At 40.7% G+C, this 24,426-nt stretch overlaps 1 protein-coding gene across 2 annotated transcripts; it reads right to left on the bottom strand.

Annotated features, from left to right (window-relative positions):
* Nucleotides 1-768: 768 nt before the first annotated feature.
* Nucleotides 769-22,443, bottom strand: isoc2.S (isochorismatase domain containing 2 S homeolog). Of its 2 annotated transcripts, none has more exons than XM_018227017.2 (6): nt 22,229-22,443; nt 20,256-20,399; nt 13,391-13,603; nt 11,368-11,438; nt 2,650-2,767; nt 769-996 (listed from the first exon to the last, which is right to left on the bottom strand). In XM_018227017.2, the coding sequence occupies exons 2-6, from the start codon at nt 20,388-20,390 to the stop codon at nt 916-918; spliced, it is 618 nt and encodes a 205-aa protein (XP_018082506.1). In that variant the 5' UTR covers nt 20,391-20,399; nt 22,229-22,443; the 3' UTR covers nt 769-915.
* Between the last annotated feature and the right edge of the window lie 1,983 nt (nt 22,444-24,426).

Genomic DNA, 24,426 nt, shown 5'->3' with positions numbered 1-24,426 from the left:
TAGCCTATGGGGAAGGTCCGCATAGGCTTTGCTATCTTTTTTTGGTTGAAGAAAAATCGTTCAATCGATGGATTAAAACCTTCGAATCGAACGATTTTTCATTGATCGAACGAATTGCGGTAAATCCTTCGGCTTCGATATTCGAAGTCGAAGGATTTAACTTCCGACAGTCGAATATCGAGGGTTAATTAACCCTCGATATTCGACCATAAGTAAATTTGCCCCATAGTGTAATGGCAGCCGATGCTCCAAAATTGATGAAGTTGTGCTTGCACTTTGTTGCAAATCAGGCAAAACTGCACTGGAAATTTTCTAAGTATAATTGGCATCATTTTTATGCATTTGGTGTGAACCCAATTCTTTGGATGCAACTACTGTGGTGATTGCCATTGGCCACTGTGGGAACCCTGGAGCTACCATCTGTTTCAAGTTGGTGATAACTGCAGGGTTTCCCCTGCAATAATAGGCACAACTGTGCGAAATTGGGGGCAGGAGGAATGCAGCAGCACAAGTAAATCCCTACGGAAGTGCAAGGAGTGGATGTTAACACAGAAACCTTCAATAAATGGGACATTTACTGTGATACTGTGTAAGTTTTCGTTCGTAGATGACCCCTTTTTTTCCAAATTGAACAATTACTGATTGAATTACAATCAGTACACATGTGCAAGGCAAGCCCAACTTACTGAATTCATGTTGATAAGTGTATATTGCCCCTTTAATAAAATTGACATTTGTGAAAAGGAAAGTCTCTGCCAGCTGATGAAATCTTTTAATACATTTTTTAATTAAGAGCAACCCGCAATGTGAGAACATCCTAGAGTTGAATACAATACAAATAATCATAATCTTCTCTAGGCTTAGAGTTTGGCTTGGATTCTAGAAGTGGGAAACGGTGAAGACATTTGAAGAACACTATGTGCTGAAAAGATTTGGGCCTCGGAAAAGAGACAAGAGGCCGCTGTCGGGAGCTGGCTCCATTATGATCTTTTGGACCTTGAAGAAAAAAGCAAGATATGGTCCGTTAGGCCTATTATATTACTGCCTCTCTGTTTCCTTTGTCCTGCAGATCTCAATTAAATATCATTTTCAAAACATAAAACAGAAGCAGCAGGGAAGCTGCCGAATTTGATGAGAAATAAGTACAGCAAAAAGTCAGCGTGGAGTAGAGAATGGAAAAGTGGAAAGTGGCTGAGATGCAAAGCTTTTTATTTAACAAGCCACAGAATGATCACAAAAACGCTCAGCCTGATAAAAAAGCATTTAGAGTAAAAACTACAGCAGAGTCAAGGTAATCTCAAACAATCAAATATTTCAGGAATCCTCAGGAGAAATCCTTAAAGGGGAACTATTGCGAAAGTGAAATATTAGCTTCAGCATACTGAAATAAGAAACTTTCTAAATACTGGTATGGGACCTGTTATCCAGAATGCTCGGGACCTGGGGGTTTCCGGATAGTGGGTGTTTCTGTAATTTGGATCTTCATACCATAAGACTACTAGAAAATCATGTAAACATTAAATAAACCCAATAGGCTGGTTTTGCTTCCAATAAGGCTTATTATATCTTAGTTTGGCTCAAGTACAAGCTACTGTTTTATTATTACAGAGAAAAAGGAAATAATTTTTAAAAATTTGGATTATTTGATTATAATGGAGTCTATGGGAGACAGCCATTCTGTAATTCAGAACTATCTGGATAACGGATCCTATACCTGTACAATCAATTAAAAATTCTGCATTGTTTCTGAAATAATCAAGTTTATGTTCACTATTCCTCTCTCAGCATCTGTTTCTCTTCATTCTGTCTTCATGCAGCAGTTGGGTATCAGATGAATGATCCAATATATCTTGTAGGAGGGCTCTTGTTGCCTAGAAGATGTATTAGAGCTCACTCTATTAAAATCACCAGACATCATGTCTCTCTACATGCAGAATTTGTGCAAAAGGCAGTTATTTTGTTAGATTTTATTTGTACTGGAATCAGTTATTTGAGTGAGCTCTAATACATCTGCTAGGAAAGGAAGCCCCCCTATAAGATATATTGGCTCATTCATCTGACACCCAACTCCTGCATGAAGATAGAATGACGAGAAACAGATGCTGAAAAATAATAGTGAAGATAAACTTGATTATTTCAGAAACAATGCAGAATTTTTAATTGATTGTATTTAGAAAGGTCCTTACTACAGTATTTGTAGAAACTCAATTTGCGAGCACTCAACCACTTATGTCCCACGGGTCCAGAACAACACCTGTGCTGCAACATAAATGGCGTCCCCGGATCCAGACGTGCTTGACATATATTGCTTCTGCGGAAGTGGCGAGACGCCACGAAACGCGTCAAGTGTGGGGGAGAAGTTATATCCACACAATGTACTTATGATTTTAAAGGATTTCCAATAAAGAAAGTTTGAATTCTTCCTAACCACCGTGTGCTCCATCTTACTACAGTCTGTGGAAGCTTATATATTTTCATTTTCTCGATAGTTCCCCTTTAAAGGGTAAGTCTCATCTTTGTATGAAATTATATTTCCCCCCCAAATCAGTGATTATTTCTGGGAGATGCTTCACTCAAATGGTGAGTCAAATATTATACAGAGCTAAAAGCTATTTTTTTTGTATGATGTAAACACAATAAAGGAGTTACCTCTTTAAATTTTGGGTGTTTAGCATCCCCTAAAAGTTGTAGGAGTACACCTTCACTTGTGGTTAAAAATGCTCCACTCTGTCTCATCCGGGAGAGGGCAAAGAGTCGGTCGACCTGGCTAGAAGAAAGAAGAAGATTACAATATGGTTGCTAATAACAGTTACAACAAGGGCACTGATATGCTGTAATTGCATTTCTTGCAGCCTGCATAAAAAAACCCTCAAAACATTGGCCTTGATAATGAAGAGAGATTTAATTGGCGGTCTGACTTAAGAAATCCAACCGCAAATAATAAACCAGATTTTGACTTCGTAAGAATCCATGGATGAAGAATAACACGGCTCAGTATGGCTCCATTGCAGTGGAACCTCATGTTGCAGTAGATTTGGAATCCAAAGATAGGTGAACTGCTGTCATGACTTATACTTGAGATATTAGACACCAATAAAGTCACAGTCTTGAGAAATTGGCTGGATTTGCACAGTTACATGGCAGCTTATAAAGGTTTGCACTGTAGCTTGGCCAGCATGAAAGGGCCAGCCTTCTGTCTTATGACAAATTTGCAAATACCATACACCAACTGGGACACCATGTCTATGTGCAAAGGGCAGACACTACACTCCAGCGAGTCCTGAGTTTATGTATGTATGTATGTACATAAGCAAGTTAAAATAATCTGGAACTCCGGACAGAGCAGTTTAAAATTATGGATCCCCACTCCTTTTCTTGTGAGCTAGGGCAACTGAACTAAGAGTAAAGCTTGTCACCCATGCATCAACACAGTTACCATTTGTGCAAGGCTGGCTGATCATCAATCGTGTGTAGGATTCCAAACAAGCCTTAAGAATTAGTAATGTTGCGGGCTGGCCTGATACCCGCAGGTTTACCCATGGTCCAGGCAGGTTTAGGCTGACCTTGGCGCAGCTTTCGCGGGTCATGGTCTTACACTGCACCTGCCACGTCCCTTTTGTGCCATCATCAGCTGGGTGGCGCAAGGGGCACATTCATACGCGCAGGTCTATATGGATTCGGGTCAGGTGCAGGTCAAAGTTTTCTCCAAACGCACATTACTATTAAGAATAGTCCGATCAAAGCTCATCACTCACAAGAGAGAGAAATAGTTGGCTGGTGTCACTGACCAGGACATGTACGGGGGGACATTAATCTGTAAGGCATAAAATATGGACGGATAGATAGATCTGGTAATGGCCTGTATCAAATCAGATATAAAGAATTGGAGAATTATGGTCTCTCAATGGCAAAAAATATTATATGCTTTATCAAGGATTTCCACAAGTTGCCATATTAAGACATACCCTTAAATAGAGTACATATACATCCGCCTCCCCTGTGGATAACACCCCCCAGCACAGGATTAAACCCCTTAGGGTCGTAACAATAATTTTCAAATGCTAACAAATCCCGAAATACCAGGCTTATGTTCGACAGGAAGAGCAGGGCACACACAGGGAAGGAAGAGTATGGCAAACCCAAGGAGAATAGAGCAGGCAAAGTATGGCACACACATGGAGCATAGAGCAGACAAAGTATGGCACACACAGGAAGCATAAGGAAGGCAGAATATGGCACACATAGGGAGGGCAGATTATGGCACACAGGGAGCATAGGGCAGGCAGAGTATGTCACACACAGGGAGCATAAGGCAGGCAGAGGGGGGTTGTGGTCCACATGATATAAACTATAGTAGAGTTTCTGAAGCAAACACACCAGCTTTACCAGTGCAGGCCAACAGCATTATATTTTCCTTTAAGTTCAACTGCATTTGAATACATCCTAGGAAATTGCAAACGTGAGATCTCAGTATTGGATTACACCTGGAAAATGTCTTTACAGTCACCTGGATAAAAAGTACATTCAAGCAAAGTACACTACCTGTTATACAGTAGTTCTTCTGAATCAGTGTGTGTTTAACTCTGCCATTAAAGGAACAGTTCAGTGTGAAAATAAAAACTGTGTAAATAGATACACGCTCCTGGGAACACACGGCTTTTCTTTACAGTTCACAGCAACTTTATTCAACAAACAGAAATATTTCCTTGTTATGGCAATAGAAACAAGCAGAGCAGCATATGAAAAAAGGGAACCAGGCAGTAACCAATCAGAGACTTGAGGGGGGCACATGGGTCATATCTGTTGCTTTTTGGCACTTAAAAGAACAGTTCAGTGTGAAAATAAAAACTGTGTAAATAGATAGGCTGTGCAAAATAAAAAATGTTTCTAATATAGTAAGCCAAAAATGTAATGTATAAAGGCTGGAGTGACTGGATGTCTAACATAATAGCCAGAACTATACTTCCTGCTTTTCAGCTCTCTTGGTTTACACTGACTGGTTACCCTGGCTACCAGGCAGAAACCAATCAGAGACTTGAGGGGGCACATGGGTCATATCTGTTGCTTTTGAATCTGAGCTGCATGCTAAGGATCAATTGCAAACTCACTGAACAGATATGTTCCAAGTTGCCCCCCTTCAAGTCATTGACTAGCTCAGAGTAGAGTCCTGCGCAGGTCCATTTTTTGGAACCTGTACCCGACCCGTACCCGCAACCTGCAATCTGCAACCCAGACCCGCATTCTTACCCGCTTGGACCCGCAAGTACCTTATCCGCAACCCAGACCCACTACCCGCTGACCATCAAGAATCAGGAAGTGCTGTCGTAAACCGGAAGTGACATCATCGGCAGTAGGCACGATCAGAAAAAAAGGAGTAAAACAGGAAGTGCTGTCATTGTAAAACAGAAGTGACATCATCGGAAGCAAGCGTGATCAGAAAAAAGGACCCGACCCACGACCCGCAAAACCGGCTGACCCGCGTGTCTATACCTGCACCCAGAACTTCTACCCGCAACCCGCAGGGTACCCGACCCGCTGCAGGACTCTAGCTCAGAGTTAGAGAGCTGAAAAGCAGGAAGTAGTGTTCTGGTTATTATGTTAGACATCCAGTCACTCCAGTCTTTATACATTACATTTTTGGCTAACTAACTATATTAGAAACATTTTTTTATTTTGCACAGCCTATCTATTTACACAGTTTTTATTTTCACACTGAACTGTTCTTTTAAGATAAGATATGACCCATGTGCCCCCCTCAAGTCTCTGATTGGTTACTGCCTGGTTCCCTTTATTCATATGCTGCTCTGCTTGTTTCTATTGCCATAACAAGGAAATATTTCTGTTTGTTGAATAAAGTTGCTGTGAACTGTAAAGAAAAGCCGTGCGTTCCCAGGAGCGACTGATGTAAGACAAGCCCTAGGGGACAGGTCAGGGGGCACAGTGTTTTCCCTTGCTAAACTGCCAGTGACTGAGTGCCAAGTGGGTCAGCGGATAACTGCTCCGAGCAGCTTTTTTGACCCAAGGGGGTTTTTTAGTTGCACACTGTAACATTCTGCGGCAGCAGGAAAAAAAGGAAATCAATGCGGTTAAAATAATTTCCCCTGACTGGCTGGAAAGCAAAGTGGTCAGCTTCATATATCAGCTTCTATAAATCAATGGAAACATATATCTTTTACAACTCATGGACGTTCTCTAGGTTGTGTCTACTATTAATACCAGTTGGTAGTTTTATTTTGCCTGTTGGAAATTTACCCCAGTACTTTAAATATATCTCTGGCTTAATGTCTCTTAAATGAAATAGCCGTACAATAAAATGGTCACTGGTCGCACCTTCCCTTACTAGGGTCTCTCGCAATTCCTTGAAATTATATCATAGCTCTCTGAAATGTCATTTTCTTGTCTCACATATGTCTGACATCACATTGGGAGGGCAAATATATGGGCTCTTATTAACCCCAATGGATTTCCTGAACAACGCAGGGGCAGTGACAGGCCAAGTTTTTATGTATCCCATATTCTAACAAAGCAAGAGTAAAGCATGGTTATCTTAAAGCCATACTTTTACATAAGCATACAATAAATCAATTATTATTAATTATAACTTTGTATTATTATTGGTTGTAATTTGTCAGCTAAAATAGTATATATTATATTTTGCCCTTGTTGGGTATTGTTCATGTTTCAAGATCAAAATACCCAAGCATTATTTGTAAGTGTTTTTATTCAAATCATGCCCTTATCTTATCCCGTTTAGACTATTGCAATCTCCTCCTAACCGGTCTTCCTGACTTCACTCCTCTGCTCCTCATTACATTTCTTCTCTTGTCTCGCTATATGTTCCCGGTCGTCTTCTCTGCTCTTCTCAGAGCCACCTTCTTTTCACACCATTCACATCCACTGCCATCTCTCGTCTCAAACCCTTCTATCTTGCTGCTCCGTACCTCTGGAACTCCATCCCTGAATTCCCCCATAAGGAATTCTCTCTCAATCTCTTCAAGAAAAAACTAAACGCCTACCTTTTGGAGCATTAAAACATTAGCCTAATCCTGTTGGCCAATTTCTTGGTTTTCTATGCCAATTCACATGCCAGTGGTGTTCATCAGTCACATTTGTACAATCCACCTATGGTGCAATGGCATTTTCATGTTAGGCGCCACCCAAGTGATTCTGCTTGCTTTCCTCCTACTCTGGGCCAGTGTACCTCTTGGGAGGCCTGGGGTATTGTACTTGTGAGTGACATGTCCCAGGCATCTCCTATGCTTTCTGAAGCAGGGCACGTGCACAGTACAGAAATCAGCAAAAACTTCTGTGCTGCACATGTTCAGAGCAGGAAGCCAGGGACATGGAAAAAATGGAATGTATTGCTTTGTTTGTTAATAATACCACATCCCAGTGCATTTTTTGAAGAAGAGAAATCTGGCCTAGTGTAGGAGATAAAGGTGGCCACAGACGTAACAATTACGACCATTGGCCAAAGGAAATATTGTTCGCTTTCATTACCGATATTTAGATCTGAATTGTCAGATATACATGTAGAAACAATAGAATTGTGGCTGTATCTAACAATTCAACAGTAAACACTGGTCAATGTTCGGGCAGAATCCAAATTGTCTGACTTGGCCAATTGATGAGTCATTTGCAGATATCGGTCGACTCATCTTTCTCCATACAAGCACTGACTATTGTATCGTATGGTAATATCTGTGCATCTATGGCCTCCTTAAGTGACTAGAATAATTGGAGATGCCTAATAATTGTTACCCCCAGTGATTCTACTTTTTCTCCTGGTTGTATAAGATATTTATCTAACAGACAAACTCACAAATAATTCAGCAAGCAACTTTCTATCTCCAAAAAAAACACTGATTAGACATTTTCCCATGCTTTTAGGAATGGAGCTGTAGGCACAGACAGAATCCTTCTACTTAGCAATAAGCCCAGGGAGAGAAGGGTCATAGTACAGAAGCTTAAATAAAAGCATAAAATCTAAAAGGCTCAGTGCGATGGCAACTAACAGGGCCCTGCCAATGGCTTATTCTGATGGGAGAAGCCGTTAGTTCACCAGCAGATACAAGATCAGAGAATATATTCATCTATTCACTTTCTAAGGGTCTCGGTGCTGTATTTAATATACAGCTTTACTCTCCTCACATAACAGCTGCCACCCTCCCCCTACACAGTACATGTTTAATAGGATAGAAACATAGCAGCGTGTTGAATTAATTAGAGTCGCCCGTTTGTGCAACGCACCGCACTCTTTCCTCAGTGGAGATCAGTTGCATTCGTACTGCATTGTTATTCTAATATTAATAAGGACATTATTTCAAATACATCTACTTAAAGAATATGATTGAAACTTGAATTTACAGACATCTGGAAAGCTGTTGTCCACTATATCTTAGCACTTTGTTACAGATAAATGAAAATCTCACTGTAACAGTGGCCCTGTCAATGTCTAAGAAAGTGATTTGTAACATACTCGTCTATCAGGAACCTTGAAAAGTAGTGGGTACACTCTGTGAATTCGCGTCAGTGCGCACCTACGCCCCCTAAGCAGGGAAGGAGATCCCTGGTTGTTCTTATCTCCCGGCGCATCTTCCATGATTAGCCTTTGGACTTAACCCATTCCCTTTGCCCATCTCAGAGGGTAAGGCCACTAGTTTCGGAATTTCTGCAGAGCAGCAACAGACAGTTGGAATGACATTGTATTAGAACATTTCACATCATATTGTATTCTACCATCATCCTTTATCGTCATTAATTAAAAGGTGCTTAGGTTGTTTGCAGCAATGATCATGAAGAGTTGCCATAGACGTAACAATTACGATCTTTCTTGGAAAAGATCTTTCCAAGAAAGATCGTTCGTTTCAACACACACGTGTAGAGCAGAATTGTCAGATATACAGGTAGATATACAGATAGAAACAATAGAATTCTACCTGTATCCGCCGATTCAGCACTAACAATGGCCGATGTTTGGGTCCCTTCAAAGGCACCCGATCAAAATTTTCCGTCCAGCCCGATCGAAAAGCCGACCAATATCCAAGTCTTCTGCCGATATCGGTTGGCTCTTTTTCCACCATACACGCAACAAATATCGTACGCAAATTAGTTTCGTACGACATTATCTGTGCGTTTTTGGCTATCTTAAAGCATATACAGATTTACATACTACAGGTGACATGGCCCCACTTGGGAGAGCACAAGGGCTGTTTATTGGATATTCTTGGACTCCAAAATTGAATGTGGATTGCACCGAGTGCATTAACAGTGTGCAGAATATGAGTAGGGTTATGATTGAGAATAAACTATATGAGCGTAGCATAATAAGGGAGGCCAGTTTGCACAGTGGCAGGACTGGGTAAGAGATAAGGCATTGGGAGATGCTGAAGTCCATACCTATTGCTACTGATACCACAAAGCAAGCACATCAAATTGTGCACAGCTGGCTTCTTAACAAATGTCGCCCCCCACTGTCCCTTTAAGGAGGCAAACACCTACCTGAATGCAAAGTAAGCTCTCTCTTTCCATTATCCAGCTTCTCACTAATAATTATATTACAAAGAAAGCTACATTATTTATTACACAATGCAGAGAGCATCCCTGTGATCCTGAAGCCAGTTTGCCCCGTGGAGCATTTACAAAGCCATCAGAAGGTCACCTATGCACGTAAATGAACTATAATAATGCAATCTGGCAGAAGAATGAGAACACATGAAAGAATAAGCAGTATTATGCAGTGCTTTAATCTAACCATCATTTGGTGAAGTTGTTCCTTTGAACAGAAATAACAAGTGGAGGCTTAATGTCTTAAATCCTGAATTTAGCTGGGAAATGGGAATACGGACACTTCCATCTACCGGCTGAATGGAATGGGTCATTTCCTACCTTATTTATCTGAATTCTGAATGGAACTGCCATGAGTGGAAACATTAAGCTCTACTGTACTCTGTATTGTTGAATTGGCTGTTCATGCAACATCAGGGAATTCTGTTTGCACATTCAGAAACCAGTGTGTTATTCTTTTAAAGGAGAAGGAAAGCTACTAAAGCAGCTTAGTGCCAATAGAATAGCCACAATACTGCAAGCTATATGACTATATTTATTCTGCAGAATGCTTTACCATACCCGAGTAAACAGCTCTAGAAGCCTGTTTGTTTAGGATACAGCTGCCATAGTAGCTTGGTGTGACATCACTTCCTGCCCGAGTCTCTCCTTCATAGCTCTGGGCTCAGATTACAGCTGGGAGGGGAGGAGGGAGAGAAACAAACTGAGCATGCTCAAGCCCTAGCCCGGGAGGTTTATGCTGAAAACAGGAAGTCTGGTACAGAAGCCCATGTGTACACAATAGAAGGAAATAAATGCTATGTTTCTTTTGACAGAGGACTTAGAGCAGCATTAATTTGAGGGTTTACTGGTGTATTTCTGATACAGCATACTTAATTATAGCCTTTTCTTCTCTATGTATACCATTTTTCTAGTGAGATGTATACATAGTTACCAATTTACTGTAGGTGTAGTTACTCAACCAAACTCAAGGGGTACCCATGTGCAGAAAAAATATGGCACTAACACACGCTTGAATTTGCAGGGTTTGAGAAATACAGTGGTGCTCGAAAGTTTGTGAACCCTTTAAAATTTTCTTTATTTTTATATGAACATGACCTAAAATGATCCTAAAATGAAATGAAGAAAACCTAGTTTAACAAATGAAACAAAAATTATTATATTTGGTCATGTATTTATTGAAAAAAAGTCAAAGTCCTGCCCATAATCCAATTGAAATGTTGTGGAAAGACCTAAAGCAAGCGGTTCATGCGAGGAAACCCACCAACATCCAAGAGCTAAAGCTGTTCTGCATGGAGGAATGGGCGAAAATTCCTCCAAGTCGATGTGCAGGACTGATCAACAGTTACTCATAATGTTTAGTTGCATTTATTGCTGCACAAGGGGGTCACACCAAATAACTGAGCTGAAGTGAATACTGATTCAGAAATATTATTGGATCATTTTTTTCAATAAATACATGACCACATATAATAATTTGTGCTTCATTTGTTTAAGTGGGTTTTCTTCATCTACTTTTAGGACTTGTTTAAAGATAAGATGTTTTTTTTATTCACATCTATATAAAATATAGAAAATTTTAAAGGGTTCACAAACTTTCAAACACTGCTGTATTGATAAATTAAGGAGGAGGGGTTATAAAACTGGCAATGATTTGAGCCTGGGTATTTGGACATGACAAGGAGTATAGCCACAAGCAGAAACCCTCAGGTTTTTGGTTACACCACTGAATCACTAAATACATTAAGCAGCTATAGTAGCAAAATACATACTGGAACTACAACTCAATTTAAATGTTACCTTCGGGAAGAGCAAGCATCAGCCACAACGTGGACATCATAACCCTTATCCAGAAGGTCTAAGGCAGTGCTCTGAAAAGACAACAAAGTTTGTTTAAATTAGACATGCAGAAAAAACAATTACCTGATGTGACTATGGAGGCTCTGAGCTGTCAAATGCTGTTTTGGACAGGGTTATTGAAAAAAAAAAAACCCAATCATAGATGGTAGAACCGAATTACTTCATGATCAGCAGTTGGCAGAGTTTCATGGAAGCTGTATCACTATAGTGCCCATAATAAAGAGTGGTTAAACATGCTTTCTGCAGGGATTCTACATATCAACTTAACAAATAGTGGGTCACAACAGAGACTTCAAAAATTAATGGTCCTTCTGAGAAACTTCTAGAGGCATGTTTAATGCACTATTTTTTAGTTGCCTTAGTGATCATTTGAAGTGGGAAATGTTTAAAAGTTGGTTGCCAGGCCTACCTATCAGCCTTCAGTTTTTTAGCAGACCAATAAAAGAATCGCATGGATATACATTTTAGGCAAGGCCTGAGGGGCAAGTTTGAAAACCTATGATATACAGCAGGGAAAATACGTATTGAACAGGTCAATGTTTTTCTCAGTAAATATATTTCTATTGGGGCTCTTGACATGAAATTTACACCAGGGGGCACATTTACTTAGCTCGAGTGTAGGAATAGAATAAAAAATACTTTGAATTTCGAAGTATTTTTTTGGCTACTTCGACCTTCGACTTTGAATCAAAATAAAAATCGTTCGACTATTCGACCATTAGATAGTCGAAGTACTGTCTATTTAAAAAAAACTTCGACCACCTACTTCTCTACCTAAAACCTACCGAGCATCGATGTTAGCCTATGGGGGAGGTCCCCATAGGCTTTCTAGCCAATTTCTGATTGAAGGAAAATCGTTTGATCGATGGATTAAAATCCTTAGATTCGAATGATTATTCCTTCGATCGTTCGATCGAACGAATAGAGCTAAATCCTTCGACTTTGATATTCGAAGTAGAAGGATTTTACTTCGACCCTAAGTAAATGTGCCCCCATGTCGGCAACAACCCACGTAATCCACACATCTGACCATACTATATTCTCCCAGGCCAAGGCAAAATAAGGTTAAGGCAAGATCAGGTTTGGAGTGCGGAGCAAAGCAAGATTCAGAATAGCAAGGAAAGCTGAACAGGGCAAGGTCAAAGCAAGGAAAGATCAAGGTTTAAAACAGGACAGGAGCAGAACTGGAAGGGGAAGATAAGGCAGATCAAGACAGGACAAGGTTCAGAGACAGGCAGGACAAGACAGGGAAGGGTTCAGACAAGACAAGGCAAGGCAGAATAGGAAGGAGGCTAGAACAGGAACCCGTAGCTACGGACAATGCCGCACCGCTAGGATGGGAACCAAATGCTCAGACGAGGAATGTTTGGAGGGCTGACCTTAAATTGGGCAGAGTCAGCCCTGATTGGCTGACTGCAACAGACTGCTGCTGGGCTGCAGAGGCCAGGTAATATATAGTGAGCAACCCTACAGTCTGCTAACCTGGCAAAATGCTTAAGGTATTGAGCCAGAAATCCAAAGGTCCCTGGTTTCAATCCCAGCAGATCCTGACAATATCTTTGCTTTTACCCATGAGATGCTTCTTGTGTGATACCTTGGTAGTGAGAAACCTTTTTATAGGCCATCAATTAGAACTAAACCAGCTGATATTAACTTGCACTGATAGGGGAATAATTCCTTTCAGCAGGTTTCTTGGTTTTCCATGCCTTTTTGCATCTCCTTTCCTTCATTTGTTCAATACTTATTCTGTGTCATTACACTTTATTACACATAACTTAATTTATGTACTTATTTGTTTTGAGTAATTTGTATGTGTGGATTACTTGGATTGTTGTCGTCATCTGGTGTAAATTTCATGTTAATAGCCCCATTAGAAATATATTTAATGAGAAATACGTTGACGTGTTCAATACTTATTTTTACTGTTGTAAATAAAAGTTAAGGAAATATTTAGTATAACTACCATAATGCAAGCCTGTGTCTCAATACCGCACAAGACAATGGAGCGCAGGTCAGGAATCGATTGTAGTTCCTCTTCTACCTCAGGGGTCAGCATACTGAAGGAAGTTTTTGTGTATTTCTTTAAATCATCCGCCCCAAGTTCTGGAACTGTGGGTCCAAGTCCTTTTGGGTGTTGCTCTGTGATAATGACTGGCATCTCCAATTTTTTGGCAGCCTATAATTGAATCAATGAGAATTTGGTTGTACATACGCTATGATTAACACATGTTTCCAGTATAACATGGTCGAATTGTAATGCTAAGTTGCACAGCATTGATGTCACCATTCAGGACTTATTTATGATACCATTCTGAATCTGTAGTCTCCTGAAGTAATCTAAATGCTGCTGGCACCAAAATCCACCAATTCTAAAGGTGGCCATACACGGGCCGATAAAAGATGCAGACAGACCGAGTGGGCAGCTTATTGGCCCGTGTATTGGGCCCTCCGACGGGCTTCCCCGATCGATATCTGGCCGAAAGTCTGGCAGACTTCGCCAAACGAGCGGATCTCTCTGTGTATGGCCACCATTACTGCGACTGAGCAGAGGAAATTGTTCCGGGTGCAGGCAGCACAGCAGAAGAGGAGCAGTGGGCAGCAGATTCTCAGCCTGTGTTTCTAAACAGGCTGAGATCCTTGTCAAGTGGCCCTAGCCTAAATGATTTTCAGTAGCCTTCAGTGATGTTTAGACCTGGTGTACGGTTGAATGTAAATGTAGTACTATGCTGAGCAGTGGTTGTCAACCTTTTCAGATTAAAGCATCCATTGGATGCCTAACCTTTGTTCAGCCCCCCCCATAGTTCAAGGTAACAGATCTAGAAAATCTCAACCTAACTGATCTTCAAGCTAGGCTTTCAGGTTTATCTAGAAGAGAAAAACGTCCTTTTCCCTAAATTAGCCTTCAGACTTAGGTCCCCTGCTACTGTTCCAGGACACCCTATAGTTTGGGAACGACTGATGCAGAGTAATCAGACAGCATGACTGGAGCAAGATAGCAGTCAATGACATAGCAGATCTATATTGTTCATACAGTGATAATTGGCAGTGTGGGTTTCTCCCATTTTCCTGTAATTATTCTTAGAAATAAATGGGGATAACAACTATTCAGAGCTTAATGCTCTCTCTCTCAATGCTCCGAAACACATGGTTTGTGTTCAATAGATTAGATTATGTTTTTGCATATTGACCTTGGTTACAAAAATGTTCTGAAAGCCACTAAATAACATTATTTTGGAACTCACAACAATGTCAGAATATTGGTGTAGAATTCTTGAGCAAGTGCTACAGGATTTAGTTTTTTTCCTTAGTGCCCATCTTTACTCACTGGTGAGTTTCAGGTTGTCACCACTGTTTCTGGTGTAGTTCTTACTTATTTTTCACATGCAACCGTAATTTTTAGAACTGTTGCATGTGAAATATTTTTCCATTTTTGTACCAGCAATTCTGGAACCATTCAACCTTTTAAAACTTGCTCCATCTCTCTCAAACTCAATGCGGCCCTTGCCACTCATTTGGCAAGGACACCAAACCAGCAGATTGCCCAATATGGTGACCTATGGGGCTGATCCGATCATTGGGAGCTGAGTTCTCTCAGGACACCAAACCAAGATTCTGCCCAAAATGCTGGGCCATATCGGACCAATCAGATCATTTGGCTTTCGGGCCAACAATAGAATCATAATAGTGCTAATTCAAGCTGTCATCAGACAGGACTTTTTTGGTCAGATATCAGGGAGAAAGTTGGAAATGGCTCATACATGGGCAGAAAAGCTCTCAGTCTGAAGGGGCTTAAATCTGTCCAATATTTTTAATGGAACTTTGTTTGTGCTCTTCTGATTCGTTGTTTGTGTTCCAATTAATTTGCCCACTTAATAGATAAATACACCAAAACATCATTAATCATTTTGTAGGATAGAAAATGCATTTGCAGCATCATGACTATGATTCTGAATGTCTAAAGCTAAGAAATCCTTGTTCCTAGTGACCAAAATAAAAATAATTAAATATAGTAATCGATGAAAAAAAAGGCTTTCTCTGTTTGATACAAAGCAATTTCCCACAAAGAGTTTGCCAATTAAAATGACAGCCTGGCAGAGATACTGAAGAACAGGTGTCCACTTTGCATAAGTAACAATTATTTAGAAGGAGAGGGAGGCCAGGCTAATTGCAAACAGAACGCCAAAAGAAGCGCTTCCCTTGCTGAGAATTGTGTTGAGCAATTCCCTGAGAATAGTTTTATTGACTATTGTCAAGGCTGTTCGGGCTATACTGCACATTGCAATTGATTCTCCAGGATAATGATCCCCAGTCCCTCATTCTCTGAGCTTGCTACCATATACCCAATCACTGACTGTCAGGGAGATTGATCCCCAGACCTTCATCCACCGCCAGTTTTGCACATAGTCGCAGATCCTAAAGGAGGATGATACCCAGGAGCTTACCCTTATCCCTAATTGCCGATGCCCCTGATCCCTCGAGATCTCATTGTTTGTTCTTGGTGTATACAATTAATCATCATGAAGAACTTGTCCTTCATAGTCTGTCTCTTCTCCACAGTCACTGCTGCTCAAGAAGATTCATTCCCAGTCACTAATTTTCTGTTTTTGCCCTACACAATCAGTGATCATCATAGAGATCAATTGCCATTGCCTCATCAACTTCACCTCTTACACAATCAATTATCTTTACTGTTTGCTTAGTCCCAGTTCCTCACCCTTTGTTATTGCTATGCAATACCAGCGATCCTCACTAGCCTCATCCTATAAAGTAATCATTGGCAATGCTAGTGCCCAGTCACTCACACTGTCTCTCAAAGCCAAAGTGAATAATCTTCATTTGCCCTTTTCAGGTTTTTTTTTTTGATGCTTGACGCTAACCCTGAGACCCAAGTACAACTACATATATTTCTTCTATGCTTCAGGCCTTATCGGCTTCACTGAAACTCCTTTACTGATCTAAACACATAGTTAAGCCAAGCACCAAGAACAATCTGCACTTGAGATTGTACAGTAATGTGATACAGTTTTGCAATGACAGAGTCCCACCAACAGAATCTTGCCAAGTGCAAGGTTTATTAATGACCACCCTAGACCTATACACCAACCGGGAATGGTACATTCATCATACAAAAAGAAGAAGAAGAAAAAAAAATCAGCTTTTCTGTCCCATATTCCCAAAATGGTTTCACCAACCTTCCTATTAATCAAAATATTTAACCCTTTTCACTTATACCTGTTCCTGTTCCAGAATGCTTGGGACCTGGGGTTTTCAAGATAATGAATCTTTCCGAAATTTGCATCTTCATACCTTAAGTCTACTAGAAAGTCATGTAAATATTAAATGAAAACATTAAGCTGGTACTGTTTTATTAATACAGAGAATAAGTCACTTATTTTTAAAAATTTGTATTGTTTGGATTAAATGTAGTATATCTGAGACGGCCTTTCCATAATTTGGATTTTTCTGGATAACAGGTTTCCGGATAACCTATATTTGTAATAAATTTCCTTTCCTTAACCCATCTTCATCAGCATTTATATCCTTTTGCCTTTTCTTCCTCTCCAATCAATTTGTAAATGTACTCACCTAAATCTTGCTGACCCCCATTTTTAATTTTTATCCAAACTTTTTTTGCTGACTGTTTAATGCATGTCTTTTATGTATCTTTATATTTATGTATCAATAATATTACCCCCATCTCCAGAGATCACTCTTGTATATGTGGATACAGATGAAAAGGATTTTTGCTAGATCTGGGTGGAACAGTGCATATAAACTAAAGTTTCAGTAAATAATCTAGAGCAGACTGACACAATAAACTGATTCACTGTCAGTTACTGTCTAAAATTTACATTACTTTCCCATGCAAAATGGGGGAAAATTGTTTTAGTACAATTCATCAGAAACTCCCAGCAGAAGGTTAGTTGGGGTTTCAATACATCACTTATTCAGTACCAGTGCTCTTATAAGTAGGCAGAATTTTGTTGCCACCTTGTGGCACAATTCTTACAATTTTGAAGAAAACTGCATAGCAAGGTGCACAGCAGAGGTAATTCATAAGGTTTATTGTAAAGTTGTTGATTCAGAAACAACTTTAACACAGTGATTGCGCCTTTCTTTGAGCATTAAAGACTCGTAAAGAATCGTACCTCACTTGCAATAACTGCAATACGAGAAAATGTGCAAGTTTACTTAACGGATACATCTACAATTTGGTGATATCAAAAGTAGATTTGTCTGGAAATCTAATACTCATAAAACTCTGAAATATGGCAAGGTCATCTCCCATAGATTCCTTTTTAATACAGTGGAAGATAAACAGGGGTATTTTAGATTTTTTTTTTTGTAAATATACTATAGCAATCAGGGCCGGATCTAGGAGTGGGCAGAAGAGGCACGTATCTCAACATAACGCAGTCGTGTGGGGAACTGGGCATGTACCTTTTCTGCCTCCACTCCCCTAGTTCAGGATTTGCAGGATTGCAAATGCCGCCAGTTTTAATAGCTTCCTGGGCCCTCCGAGTCATCCAAGAGGTGCTCGTCAGCACATGCTTGCACGGGAGGGGACGGGACACGCACAGACTGCCTGGGGCGCCGAGTTAAATTGGCCCGGCACTGATAGCAATCTCGAAAAAAAACTTGAGTGAGACGTTATTTCGCTTCCTCTTTCAAATTTTTAAAAACTCGTATTCGAAAATTGATAAATCAGCCTCTCGCGTTACATTCACTCACCCCAGTGATGTGCAAGCACATGAACTCCTCTCCTTATGTCTGTATGCATGTATCTACATACGCAGGGCTACAGTTTATCTGTAGCTACTGCTGTCGTTTTTGGCTGAGAGACCAAAATGGCAGCCTTCAATCAAATGTGTTCTTTCTACCAGACATGATGTCCCTCTGCTTTAATCCTACTCAGCTGCCTCCCCTGGTCCTCCGCTCAATGTTTTTTTGTTAGTTAGCATTCTTTCTGCATCCACTTGTATGATTGCCATCTCCACCAAACAAATTTCTAACAACCAGAAGAACTTCTGGCACTTTGCATTAATGGGGTATATTAACAATGAATTAACTTTTAGTATGACGTTTTTCATGTTTTTTTTTTTTTTTAATATTTAGCTTTTTGTTTAGAGGCTCTGCAATTTGGAACTTCAGCAGCTGATTGTTAGGGTCCAATATTCCCTAGTAAATTTTGCAAGGGTAACATGGGATGGGGGTAAGGAAAAAATATCCAGTATTGCAAAACTTGTAAGCAGTAAGGTACATTTACCAATGCTAACAGGGGGTCCAGGTGCTCAAGCCCCAGACCTTCAGCTCGGGGAGGTAATATCAGACATATAAAATTCAGTGGTAAGCTGGCACAGAAACTGGACTTCACTCCAAAATAGATGCAAATAAAAAGTTTTTATTACGCAAAAAGGAACATCTTAGGCCACCCTCTGAGATGTCCGTTTTGCGTAATAAAAACTTTTTATTTGCATCTATTTTGGAGTGAAGTCCAGTTTCTGTGCCAGCTCACCACTGAATTCTACATGTCCAATATTCACTAGCAACCAGGCAACAATTTGAATCAGAAAATGTATACAAGAGGGCCTGAACAGAAAAATAAGTTATAAAAAGTAACAGTAACAATAAAACTGTAGCCTTCCAGTTTTTTGCTTGTTGGTCCAGTGATGCATGTAATGAAGCTTAAAAGAGACCTAAAACCTCATACAGAATGTTTGCACCTTTAATGCATGTGGGACAACCTGCTGTGGAATTGATGTGCATTCAGCAAAGATCCAAAAATTTGTATACAGTGAAATAATACGCATTTTTACCAAATCCACCCCTTAACTGTCCCTAGTAGGGTCAGCATAATGTTACATGGGGCACTTACTACCCACAGGGAGAAGTTCTGCACAAAATGCAGTAGCATAGGCAGATGCACTGGAAAAAATCATTGCGTTTAGTTGCTGGAGAAAAGCTGGGGTAATTGCCCAGACCTGCTGCTGGTTTTTAATTTAATTCTCCTCTACAATAACAAAGGGAATATAGAATGATATTAATGATATTTCTGTAAAACACAGTAAAGCTCATTCAGTGCACTCAAATAGCATACACTAGATCAGCATTATTCCCTGGATGGAGCCTGGGGCAGAACTCGGCTGACACACACTGTTGTGTTCAGATAGGACAGCCTACCTCTTGTCGCAGCTTAGGCATTGACCGCGGGCTCCATGCAGGACATGTGACATAGATTTCTCTAGAGCAGAGAAGAAGCAGCCAGGAGGGAATGAAAAATTTTCAAAAATAACGGAGCTTGAACATGAAACAGATTATGTAAAGAATAAAACAGCAAAATCAGGAAAGTAAAAACATTAATAAAAAGAACCAGTGGTCACAGTTTAAACTACGGTTTAAGCCTGGACTTAAATTTACTAAAATTCAAAGTGTGGAATTTTGAAGGATTTGCAGCAGTTTCACTCTGGAACCGGGATATATATGGTACTCAGTGTCAGACTGGGCCAGCGAGACAATGGGAAAAAAAACCCACGACCCAGGTTTGCTCTCTCCACTGGGAACTGCAGGCGCTATTGCTCCCACCCCTCATCCCAAAAGGTAAGGAAGGGTGACATCTGTAGGTTCTGGAGCTCCCAACTAGGGTGGTAGTTGCCCTGACGGCAGCCCTAGCGGGCCACCGACCCTGTACTCAGAGGATCAAATAGCTCTCCCCCCCCACCAGCCCACTAAATAGTGACTTTCTATGGCATGTTACAGCAGCCCCTCTGCCATTCACCAGAAACCACAGATTGCCAGTCCGTGCCTGATGTTACTGTATTAGATTTTACCTGGAGCATGCGGGCAGCCACAGACACAATCTCTGGAAAGAATACAATGCTCTTCCGAAATTTCTCCTGCATGTCACACAAGAACAGGACACTGGACCTCTCACCCAGCTTTCCTATTCGCCTCAGTGACGACATCCTGAATTCCTGCACCAGAGAAGCAAGACTGATTAAACATTATTAGTACTGATAAATTGCTCATTTGTGTGTGATATAAAATACAAAGTACCATTGACTTCTAATGATTCCCCTGTGTATTTACAGGTACACAAACCAGTAGGGCCAGTTTGATTCATATGGACAATGAGTATTGTGAGCAGGCTTCAGCCACTTGATTTGCTTCATAAGATGTGATAAAAAGAATTTAGTCACTCAAGATTGGGTCAAATATAAATAGCTGAAAGTTTTTTGCGGCAGGTGAAATTTGTCTCCAGTCATTATCACAGCAGCCAAATGTGCCACACACACAGGGCAAACCCTACAACAATCTGAGATATTGGTCTCCATGATGTCATCACTGAATTGTACTTGTGTTACCTCGCCCCAATAAGGGTAACAGGTTCAATAGCACAGGTTGAGTAGTCTATCGTGTATAGGACTAGAGGCAAGTTATTAATTTAGGAGTTTCAGATTGGCAAATGTACTATGCCCCAGGAGTTCTAAATGATTTTTGAGAATGCCATAGTTTAATTGGGTATTGAAATGACAGTACCCAGCTGCTATGGCTAGCAGGGTAACCAAGGCAGAGGGTGGGTCAAGATATGGGAAGTGAGTGGGGCTTAAAGGAGAACTAAAGCCTAACTAAAGAAGTAGCTAGAAATGCTGTACATTATGTTTTGGGCTTCTGTACCAGCCCAAGGCAACCACAGCCCTTTAGCAGTAAAGATCTGTGTCTCCAAAATGCCCCAGTAGCTCCCCATGTTCTTTTCTGCTGATTCACTGCACATGCTCTGTGCTGCTGTCACTTACTGAGCTTAGGGACCCACTCACAATATACAGTACACATAGAATAGAGATGTCATATTATTAGGCTGATTAGTAATTAATACAGATAATTACTACATGACAGCACAGAAACCAGTGCAATTAGCAATAGAATATAATAATCAGCCCTGTAGCATCAGCTTATATTACAGACCACCCTCATTTTGTTCTTGATAATTAGCGACGACCCCTAAGCTTAGCTTCTCAACAGCTGCTCAGAGCCCACTGAGCATGTGAGTGTCACAGACACTTTCCAAGATGGTGACCCCCTGTGACATGTGTGAAGTCCTGGATCATTGCTGCTATTGACAAGCTGAAACTTTAGGCTGATGCAGTAAGTCCAGTATATTAAATATGGCATTTTTAGCCACATTCATTTGTAGGGTTTAGTTCTCCTAATGAGGCATGCATCTGTCTGAGAGTATGGATGTGTGTGAATATTTGTATTCTATGTTTTTCAATTGGGCCGCATTCTACTTAGTTGGCAGGCCCCACTGCCCAGCAATGAAGAGGGAGAGGGCCCTGCTAAGCAAGTAGTAATGGGGCCCATTTTTATGTTGACCCTGAGCATGGTTCTACATTATGATCGATTACTGCTAACTGTTCAGGGCCAGACTGTCACACCAATAATAAGCGAGAATTATGATAGCAGTGGAAAGCAGAGCTATAGCTGATTATGAAGAAGACAAGAAATCAAGGGAATATGCTTAGCAAGTAATAAGTAGCTAGTGGTCTTTTCTGCTTTGGAGATTCTTAAAGTAGAAGGAAAGGTTAACACTAAGTCTTATCAGAAAGGTCCACCTAAATTATAATTATAATAATAAGGGGAGCGAAAGCACTGTGACTGTGAGAGGTAGAAAAAGCAATCTGTACTGACGCCACACAGGACACGGTGGACATGATTTCTGGAGGCTTCTATAGCAGCGCTTACAATACAAATAGACATAACTATCTAGCGGCCAATTCCCACATATTCACCTTCACTCACTCACCTCGCCACTTCCGGCATAAGAAATGTTCCCGCCCACTCAATAATTCAGCCAATCGAATGCTCCACTTTCGCCACACCTCCAGTCTTCCGCCTCTTCAGCTTTCTCCATATAGCTTTCCACTCGCTGTGCCTCCTCGGTGTCAAATCTCCTCCCGTGTTGCCTCCTTCCTGCTCCCTCCGCATTTCTCCGACCCTCGCTTTAGATACCCTACAAGCGATATTCTTCCTGCTGGCATTTTCCCAGTGCTGTCACGTGTACATTATCCTCCTTAATCTGTTATGAGACATCATCCCGCCCTCAGCTCATTCTCATTGTTTATACTGCCTGTCCATCAATTCTTTTTATCCAATCAAAACTCAGCAAGGCGTTAACCTATGTTTAAACCAATCGAAATGGCAGTAGTATCATGTGCTCAAACTGCCCCGCCCCGCTCTCTCTTTCATACTGCCACCAATATCTGCTCTGCCCCTGATATTAACATCCTTGCTCCTTCCCAGCATGTGCCCTTATATCATTCCTGCTGCCCACAATTACCAGCCTGGTGTTATTTCTGCTGCCACAATTTTTTTTTTGATATTCTTTCTACTTCCCAATATCTGCCTTGATATGATTCCGTATCCTAATTTGCATATGCAAATTAGGGGTGGAAGGGGAAAACATTTTTTACTTCCTTGTTTTGTGACAAAAAGTTACGTAATTTCCCTCCCCGCCCTTAATTTGCATATGCAAATTCGGATTCGGTTCAACCGAATCCGAATCCTGCCGAAAAAGGCAGAATACTGAACAGAATCCTGGATACGGTGCATCCCTATTTCTTGCTGCCCCCATATCTTCCTTGATAACATCCCTGCTCCGTCCCAGTATCTGTTCTGAGATTATTTCTGTTCCCCCCAGTATTTGCCCTGAGATCATTCCTGCTGCCCCTGATCTCTGTCTGCTCTGGAGGTGGGAGCAGCAACTACTGCGGGAGGTATTTCCGGCGACTGGAGACACAGACAGCATGCGGGAGAGAAGAGCCTCTGTTGGGCCTCATAAGCTTCCATACGAGTCGCCAAACCCCGGAGCCATCTTTCCACTTCAAACGGAGGAGCTTCCTCAGTGGGGTCCATGTTCCGATTCCTGGTATAAGAACCTTATACCAGGGTTCCACTCTCAGTACTATTATTCTTCCTCTTCTCAATCAGCCTCTCCTAGTCTCTTTTCTTTACACACTATAGTCTATTATTCCATCTATTTAGCCTCTTATACAAATAGGGAATGGCCATGAAATAAGCTAAATGTATAGAAACAGGAGGGCCCTTTGACACCTGGGCCCACCGGGATTTTTCCTGTTATCCAGGTGGGCCAGTCCAACACTGCTGGGATATAGCCCCCAGTTCTAAGGGCACATATATCAAAAACAAAAATATCCCAAAACTCTATAATAAATTTAAAAAGTTAGTTTTTATTTAAGATTGAGTTAAAAGAATAGGCATACAGACCAACTTGTATTCCACCTAATACCAGGTCTGTACGCCTATTCTTTTAACTCAATCTTAAATAAAAACTAGCTTTTTAACTTTATTATAGAGTTTTGGGATATTTTTCTGTTTTTGATCCAAGAAAAAGTGCCCCAAAACCAGGTTGGTAAAGTCAAATGTATTTTATAAAAAAAAATAATCTCTCCGCCATACGTGGTACTTTTATGCACATATGTCACTGTATGCTGCCACTGCTGCCTCCCAGTCACTTGTACTGGCACATACACATGTAATTATATATACAGGTATGGGATCCATTATCTGGAAACCTGTTATCCAGAAGACTGAGAGTTATGGAAAGGCTGACTCCATTTTAACAAATAAAATCTAAATACAAAATAAAATACATTTTTAATAATACAATTGTAATAATACAACAGTTCCCTATACTTAAATCCAAACTAAGATATATTTTTCCTTATTGGAAACAAAACCAACCTATTGTGTTTATTTAATGTTTACATGATTTTCTGGTAGACTTAAGCTATGAAGATCCAAACTACTGAAAGATCCATTATCTGGAAAAGGTCTTGAGCATTCTGGATAACAGGTCTCATACCTGTACCATCACACACATACAGCTGCTTGGACTGATACCGCAGAACTTCTGCACAAGTTACATGCAAGTTCCAAGTAAGCAGTAACAACGCCTTAACTGACCTAAGCATTCTGAATAAC

Source organism: Xenopus laevis, chromosome 7S (genome assembly GCF_017654675.1).
Source record: "Xenopus laevis strain J_2021 chromosome 7S, Xenopus_laevis_v10.1, whole genome shotgun sequence".
Taxonomy (NCBI): Eukaryota; Metazoa; Chordata; class Amphibia; order Anura; family Pipidae; genus Xenopus; species Xenopus laevis.
Note: the sequence above shows the minus strand (reverse complement) of the source record. Positions and strands in the feature narration are given on the sequence as shown.

Excerpts from the sequence above, each read along its gene's own strand:
- isoc2.S (XM_018227017.2), bottom strand. The coding sequence starts at position 20,390 with ATGTCGTCACTGAGGCGAATAGGAAAGCTGGGTGAGAGGTCCAGTGTC. Across the intron at positions 2,768-11,367 it reads GATGCTTGCTCTTCCCGAAG|CCAGGTCGACCGACTCTTTG; the intron begins GTAACATTTAAA and ends TCTTTCTTCTAG. Across the intron at positions 997-2,649 it reads AACACCCAAAATTTAAAGAG|GTCCAAAAGATCATAATGGA; the intron begins GTAACTCCTTTA and ends TTTTTCTTCAAG.